This window comes from Oncorhynchus gorbuscha, linkage group LG11 (assembly GCF_021184085.1).
Source record: "Oncorhynchus gorbuscha isolate QuinsamMale2020 ecotype Even-year linkage group LG11, OgorEven_v1.0, whole genome shotgun sequence".
In the NCBI taxonomy this organism is placed as follows: Eukaryota; Metazoa; Chordata; class Actinopteri; order Salmoniformes; family Salmonidae; genus Oncorhynchus; species Oncorhynchus gorbuscha.
Window position 1 is genome coordinate 74,772,302 of NC_060183.1, and position 8,284 is coordinate 74,780,585.

The 8,284-nt window shown below is 38.8% G+C and overlaps 1 protein-coding gene across 3 annotated transcripts; it reads right to left on the reverse strand.

The window, feature by feature from the left end:
* Positions 1-1,318: 1,318 nt before the first annotated feature.
* Positions 1,319-5,722, reverse strand: LOC123989452 (GTPase IMAP family member 7-like). Of its 3 annotated transcripts, none has more exons than XM_046290474.1 (2): positions 5,557-5,722; positions 1,319-2,691 (listed from the first exon to the last, which is right to left on the reverse strand). In XM_046290474.1, exons 1-2 carry the CDS (start codon positions 5,600-5,602, stop codon positions 1,502-1,504), a joined length of 1,236 nt encoding a protein of 411 aa, XP_046146430.1. In that variant the 5' UTR covers positions 5,603-5,722; the 3' UTR covers positions 1,319-1,501. The 3 variants fall into 3 exon arrangements, with proteins under 3 accessions (XP_046146430.1, XP_046146432.1, XP_046146431.1); XM_046290476.1 differs by having other exon boundaries at positions 1,319-4,452; positions 5,557-5,715; XM_046290475.1 differs by lacking the exon at positions 5,557-5,722 and adding an exon at positions 3,394-3,560 and having other exon boundaries at positions 1,319-3,295.
* Between the last annotated feature and the right edge of the window lie 2,562 nt (positions 5,723-8,284).

Consider the following 8,284-nt stretch of genomic DNA (forward strand, 5'->3'; position numbering starts at 1 on the left):
CATAAGCCGCAGCCCTTGCAGAGCAAGGGGAACCACTACTTCAAGATCTCAGAGCAAGTGACGTCACCGATTGAAACGCTATTTAGCGCGCACCGCTAACTAAGCTAGCCATTTCACATCCATTACACTATGGAATCCTGACCTGTTCACCGGACGTGCTACCTGTCCCAGACCTATTATTTGACCATGCTGGTCATTTATGAACATTTGAACATCTTGGCCATGTTCTGTTATAGCCAGAAGAGGACTGGCCACCCCTCATAGCCTGGTTCCTCTCTAGGTTTCTTCCTGGGTTTTGACCTTTCTAGGGAGCCAACGTGCTTCAACACCTGCATTGCTTGCTGTTTGGGGTTTTAGGCTGTGTTTCTGTACAGCACTTTGAGATATCAGCTGATATACGAAGGGCTATATAAATACATTTGATTTGATTAGTTACACTTTCAAGTTTTTCCTTCTATATCCTACTGTGAGGTGAAGGATTTTAATCTTGCATCATATTTGGGCATACAACTTTAGTGTAAGCTTAGCAACCAATCAAAAAATCCAGTCAACTTGTATTTGCATTTCACCTTTTAAAAAATGCATTTGTCCAAATAGTTTGCTTAAACTCTGCCCAAAATTCCCAACAGCAAACCACTGGTCATAGTGGCAATGTAAATGTTTTGCATCATAACTATTGTATAAAGACAGACTAAGGACAGGCCAGCAACCTGAGGCCAGCAATGCACACAATACCTCTACATGAACTACTTGAACATTGTTTACAGCATAGTTTCACTCTGGTTATGATGAGGATGTGGAGCTGAACCTAATGCAGGGTTTATGATGGCAAAGAGCCATTAGTTACAATCACTGGTGGTTTAGATATGCCATCACTCTCAACACCCATGTCTCTCAACGCCCCGAGACACTTCAACTAGTTTGAACCTGTGTGTAGGTCTTTTAACAATGCCTGTTATGCATCTTGGCTGCAGGTATTTTATTAGGCTACTCAACCTAACTGCACCCTAAATAAAGTATAAGGTTCGACAAAAGGATTCCATGTCACTGTAAATTATCTTTCGGTTATAATTGTAAAACACCTGTTCTTTTTGAGGAAATGGTTAAATGTCAGGACATTTTGACTATCAAAATTTGAACGTTCTTATCTTTAAAGCTAGAATCATATTCACAATAGAAGCCCAGATTATGTTTGCAAAGTAGAAGTACATGCACATCAGTATGACCTCACTTGTTTTTCATGTGACAACAGACCTGATGAAAACCATACAATAGCTTATATGCATAATATCCAGCAATAATAACCAGTCTTTCTAAATCAGTTTTCGCATGTTTATATTTTATTATGATTCTTCAAATACAACCTGTCACTCATTCTCTTAACATTCAATAAGAAATGTTCTAAAATTTCAAAAAGAGTTAACGGGTGTATAATTGTAGCATTCGTTTAACTTGGCACTCACGGATGTGGGAAATTATGTCCCATTCAACCAACCTCTCATTATTTCCTCATTATTTTTCTTATGATGACCAATAGAGTCAGTCCTACTCCCGCTGTGAAAATAATGTTGTTGTTTGACTTCACCATTTCCCAAATTGACTCACGAACAGGAGGGACCATGTCAGGGACAGGAGAGACCATGTCAGGGACAGGAGAGACCATGTCAGGGACAGGAGGGACCATGACAGGGACAGGAGAGACCATGTCGGGGACAGGAGAGACCATGTCGGGGACAGGAGAGACCATGTCGGGGACAGGAGAGACCATGTCGGGGACAGGAGGGACCATGTCAGGGACAGGAGGGACCATGTCAGGGACAGGAGGGACCATGTCAGGGACAGGAGGGACCATGTCAGGGACAGGAGAGACCATGTCAGGGACAGGAGAGACCATGTCAGGGACAGGAGAGACCATGTCAGGGACAGGAGAGACCATGTCAGGGACAGGAGGGACCATGTCAGGGACAGAAGGAACTATGTCAGGGACAGGACAGGTGGCAGAGACAGGAGGGATGTGTAGGGAACGTGTTTGTAACCTTTTTAACAACACTTTTACTATCATCACTGCTACAATGACGATAAAGCAACCAGCTGCCCCTTTCCAGTACCATGACCAGCTATTCTGCTTTTTCTGTAGTCTGGTTTCTATTTTTTCTAAAAGCTCTCTAACCTGATTGTTGTTGCTGGTGTCATTGTTTTTGAACACGTGGTATCCACCCCTGCATTTCTTAACCAGCTTCTTCAGATTGCTATCCTCGTGGATGAACTGATCTATAGTTGTGTCTTCCAGTCTCTCCCCATAAGTGAAGAGCACCATCGTGTCTCCATCTATGTTGGCAGATAAAAGCTCCGTGAGTGTCTCCATTACGCTCTTCTCTTGTTCTGTGAAGCGACCCAGCTGAATGACCAGGAGGAAGGCATGGGGACCTGGTTCACACAGAGTCACGGCCCTATTCATCTCCCCTCTCACTTCCTCCTCAGAGAGGTCACTGTTGGACAGACCTGGAGTGTCCACTACTATCACTCTCTTCCCACACACCTCTCCTTCTTGTCTCTCACTCTTCAGTGTTACTGTTTTGAAACTGATTCTGGAATCAAACACCTTTTGGCCCAGAATGGTGTTCCCAGCTGCACTCTTCCCCACTCCACTCAGGCCGACCAACACCAGTCTCAGGTCATTGCTGTTAGCACCTGAAGCAAGAGTTCAGAAGTGAAATACTGAAATGTGAATTATAGCTTTAGACAGACTGAACAACTGTGTTAAGTCCAAACATTTTCCTGCTACTGATCAGTGCCATATTTTTGTAACACCGGTATTCACTGCCATTATTTATATCCTCTCAGTCTCCTTTCACTTTTATTTTTGGTGTTTATTTATTAATTTATTAAGTAGATTATTTACAACACAGCACATTTTTGTTGTATGTTGCATATTAAATTCAACACCATTTATATTTCAAAATTATTTCCAAACCATAAACTCAATTCAATCATTTTTTTGTCTTAGCTTTGATTTTATTACAGTTCCACAGTTCACTGAATCTTTTATTTAAAACCATATTTTTTGCATGCAATAGGCTATATTGAAGTCTTTCCAACCATTTAAAAACATGTATTTAATGATACTTTATCAAGGAAAACTTTCAGGTTTAAACTGTAAAGTGAAAAATTACAAAACAATAAGTATTGAAGTATATTGGGAAATATGGATATTTAATAAATGGATATACAGTAGCTGTGAATCTTAGAAAGTAGGATATTATGGTACCATTACATAGCCTAGGATCAACTGTACCTCAGACCAAACACCTCAAATGCGTTTTAAAAACTTCAGTATATTTAAATGTAATAATAATATTATGCTACAATTACATAGCTTAGGATCAACTGTACCTCAGACCAAACACCTCAAATGTTTTTATCTTTAAAAACTTAAGTATATTTAAATGTACATGTTATGCCAAATAAGTGTGTTTCTGTATAATGTGTGCTCCCCCTAATCATTATGGTTTGAACATTTCAGCAAACACTAAAAGTCTGGCAAAACTGTTGTCTGTCATTGTATTCCACAGGTCCCTTTCCTGAGGGCAACCACAGCTGCTCCAATAGAAGCCGCTCCAGCAAGAGTGAAGCCTGTTATTTTCAAAACTCGATTTCTTCTTTCAGCTATATATCTTGCTTCGTTCTCCATTTCTTGCATCAACTTCTTCTTCGCTTCCTCCAGAGCGGGTCCTTCATATTTGATTTCCAGTGCTTTCATTTCACTCCTTGTCTGCTCTGCTTTCTCTTTCAGAATCCTATCTTTCTCCTCCTCAATTACTCTCTCAGCCTCTTGGAACATTTCGTTGGTGTAGTAGTGCTGTCTTCCATCCGTTATGGTCATGTTGTTGATCATCTCAAGCAGCTTAGATACCTGAGAGCGATTATTGCGGTCTCTGTTGTTGAAGGCATGATATCTCCCATGGCATGCTTCAAAGACCAAGGCTTTTAAATCTGCACAGACTTCACTTCCCATAATGAATGATTCAATACTTTGTCCCTCTAGATCATCTTCACGAGTGAAAAGCACTATGGTGTACTTTTTTGCCTCTTTGCCAAAGATCTGCTGGAGGATGTTCACCGCCTCTTTCTCCTCGTTTGTGTATCTACCCAGCTGGATCACAATCAGGAACGCATGGGGACCAGGAGCAGCAAAAGTGATGCACATTTTGATCTCGTTCAGTATCTCCTCTTGGGTAGATTGGGTGTCAAACAAGCCTGGAGTGTCGATGACAGCAACCATTTGCCCATCCACATTCCTTTTGTTTTTGTCACACACCGATGTCACAGAGGAGGAAGATAACTTAGACATAAAAGTGGTTTCTCCCAAGATGGTGTTTCCTACTGCACTCTTCCCAACTCCAGTCTTCCCAACCAAAACAATCCTCAGCTCATCATGTTTCTTTGGCTGCTCTGTTGGGTGACAAAGACAAGTTCTTCACTATTGGCACAGAATTGTATGTTGGCAATGTTTGCCCCTTTTAAAAGTTTCGATTCATTTGCATTGTCCTTTTGGTTACGGTATATTTTATTGACCATAGATTCATGTGATGTTACTTTGAGTCATATTATTCTTCCGATATTCCATGGAGATCCCACTGAATCACATGACATGTCCAATCAAATAATTTTGCAGTATCAAAAATGCTCTTTTATTGTATGTTTTAAAGTGTCTCAACATCTTAAAAATCATGTAATACTTTTAAGAGACTAAATACATTTTTTAATTCTCCAATGACTTGGGTACAGTTCAAACAACCATCCACATGACATTACAAGCAGGGCAGGTACTGCCATAATTCAATACATATGCAAACATGTGCAGGAAACTAAGAGACCTGTGCTAATTAAACATGCAGCTGATGGTGTCCTTTTTACCCCGACACATTTAACATAGAAAAAAGAGAAAAGCAATGAAAAGCTGGAAACTGGGTACTGGCTTGTGTTTGAGTTAAGTTATTTATCTATTAATTAATAAAATAATCAACTTGAATGTTTAACTTAAGAAGATAATAATTTCCTGTTTGTGGACAGCACCCTCATAAGTAAAAATAAAAATAAAAAAAAGCAAAAATATTTACAGATATTGACAATGCACAGAGACCCCAATATGAACGGATGTACTTGTTGATGAACAGTGAGTGTCTGTATTTATTAATGATTGTGTCAACCACAAAAGAAGATCTGGCATTTCACAATGAAGTCATTTGAATTGAACTGAACTATATTGGATATACTTAATATACTGTATGTTTGACAGCAGTATTTATACATGTTTACTGTTAGTTGAATGAAAAGTTAGTGTAAAGGAGCATACTTTTTGTGTACTTTGACCCGTTTAATGATAACTGAACAAAATATTTAAATTATTGCATTGACCTGATGGGTTTGCACTACAATAGTCTACTGATATAAATACCAATTCTAGTTGATGATATTATTACATTTAACTTCCTTTCATACAAGTATCATATATACAACAAGAACGTTAATATGCTATTAACTAAGTGTACTTACCCATCTGATTATCCAGGGAACTCATGTTTGAGCTGTGACATGTCATGTGCTGTCATTGATTTTAGAGTGATCTAACGAATCATTACTGTCTCTATAGCCTTGTGTGCAGGGCGGGCTCTAGCCACGGGCCCTAAACACATTTTGGTTGGATGATTGCATGTTGCAACTCAGCGTAAAACACCTCCCCTCAGAGAGGTTGGGTTAAATGGGGATGACTCATTTCGGTTGAATGCATTAAGTTGTGCAACTGACTAGGGATCCCCTCCCTCCTCCCTCCTTTCTAAAAGCTTACATAATTACAATAGGCCTAATCAATAATCAGTTTCAATAGGCTTATCAATTTCATCCAATGGTTCATTTCATTTCAAGAGTCTTAAACATGTCTGTGTTTCTATAACTGTTATGGGTTTAATACTAAACTATGATTACATTATTTGAGTTATGATTCTGATAGGGAACTACACATGTGGAGTTGTGAAAACAGTGAGTTTTGATACTCTGCATACAATCAATCCTGTGGGCCATTTCCAAATGAGACGTTTGAAAGTGAACTAAGTTAGTAGGCTTTCTTATATGTATCTAAGCTACAGTATGTTATGTTAAAAGTTGAGAACAAGTCTTGTCTTGTTACAGTATTACAGGTCAGGGTGCAAATATATAAGATACAATATCACCATCTACTGTACTTTTGATAAACTGTCTCTGGAACATTAGATGGATGAAGAAAACAGAGAATTCTAATTATAAACTTCTTTGGGTTTGATGTATAAAGTTAGTCTTCCCTGTGACTTCACCATCAGTGTCAACGTTGCGCCAAGAGGGAATTGGTTTCTCCCATGGGAGACCTGAGTTCAGATCCAGCCCATGACATACAGGCCTACAATAACCTTTTTGTGTGATCACAAAAAATCGTATTCTGCAAAATATTTTACTTACATTAACTTCCTTTTTAGTATTTTTAGCTCACAACTTTTGCCAGGATGGTTCGCAAAGCATCCTGGGCAACCCTTTTGTTAGTCATTTGCTTGTTATTTAAATTGCCAAATGATACAGCCCAGTTGTGTCCTCCAATCTTGTTTGACATTTTTGGAAGATAATTGATCATATTTTGAGGGTAGATGAGAGAAGAGGAGAAGAGGGTAGATGAGAGAAGAGGAGAAGAGGGTAGATGAGGAGAAGAGGGTAGATGCAATTTTTGGGGTTCTAATTGGTGTTCAATTCACTTAACTGTGCTCTCGAAAGTCTACTTAACAAAATATGTGGGAATGTGTTGCACACTGTCTGCCTTTTTGATTCAGCACCACATACTGTACACGACAGTAATGTTTTCACATTCAAAATTAGTTTGTTCAGCATGGCTTGTAATTTATGCTGTCTAAGTTATTGGAAGTTTGAGGTTTCGACGTTAAATTGCCCGATTACATTTTGAGCAGCACATCAGTGATAGAACCTACTCCATTCTGGTTAAAAGCAGACAGTGACTTTAATTGCACTGGAAAGTGCCTCATTGTAATATTTAAAAGCTTTTATGTTTTTAATCTTTTCAGCTACCACCTTTTGCTCAGGTCCCTTAAAGGGCCTACTCACTGGACAAAAACTGATTAAATCAGCGTTGTTTCCACATAATTTCAACCAATTAAATCAATGTGATGAAGTTGAATGAAAGTGGAAAACTGATTGGATTTGCAAAAAGTAATCAACGTAAGGGCATTTTGTATTTTTTCCCCCCAACTTTTAACCTAAATCCAATGACATGGTGACATTCGTTGTTGATTTCATGTCTTAGTGGACAACTCAACCAAATGTAAATCAAAACTAGACATTGAACTGACATCTGTGCTCAGTGGGTAGAGAATGATGTCTATACATATTTTTGGTTACAGTCCTTCCATTTCAAATGATTTCTGGTAGCAATAACATTTTATCTTAAGGAAGGGTGCATTGGATCTCCTGTTATTTGCAACACTGCATTAATGGTTTTTGAGTAAGGATTCAATTCCTAGTGCATTCTCGTTTTTTACATTTTTGTCATTTATCAGACACTCTTATCCAGAGGAATTAGGGTTAAGTGCCTTGCTCAAGGGCACATTGACAGATTTTTCACATAGTTGGCTGGGGGATTGGAAAGAGCAACCTTTCACTTACAGGCCCAACACTCTTAACCACTAGGCTACCTGCCGCCCTAGTGTCTTCCTTTTTTATGATGGTAGAATTTAGACCATCTTGTCCTCAGTTATTGTAACATTTGAATTATCTGGGACTGATTCTGAAAATTGTTGCTTTATCAGAGAGAATATGTTTCATTCAATTGCCATGAAGCAATATATCCTCTATTGATTCAATGTTGATAGACATCAAAGTTAATTGATTTAGAATGTTGCATTTGTTTCATTTCAACATTTACTGATGACTTGACACTCCCATCCTCTGTCTGAGCTATGTTTGTTATTGACAGAATGAGCAAACCAATGTAATACTTTGTAGGTTAGCAGTAAAACCTTGAAATCAACCCTAGAATGAACAGGAAGCCAGTGTAGAGAGGCTAGCACTGGAGTAATATGATCAAATGTTTGGGTTCTACTCAAGATTCTAGCAGGCATGTTTAGCACTAACTGAAGTTTATTTTGTGCTTTATCCGGGCAACCGAAAGGTAGAGCATTGCAGTAGTCTAATCTAGAAGGGACAAACGCATGGATGAGCTTTTCTGCATCATTTCTGGACAATAGGT

What these genes read in the sequence shown, in the direction of transcription:
- LOC123989452 (XM_046290474.1), bottom strand. Translation starts at nt 5,602, where the DNA reads ATGACATGTCACAGCTCAAACATGAGTTCCCTGGATAATCAGATGG. An exon ending in TTCCCTGGATAATCAGATGG is followed by an intron (nt 2,692 to 5,556) that starts GTAAGTACACTT and finishes CTCTTGCTTCAG; the next exon opens with GTGCTAACAGCAATGACCTG.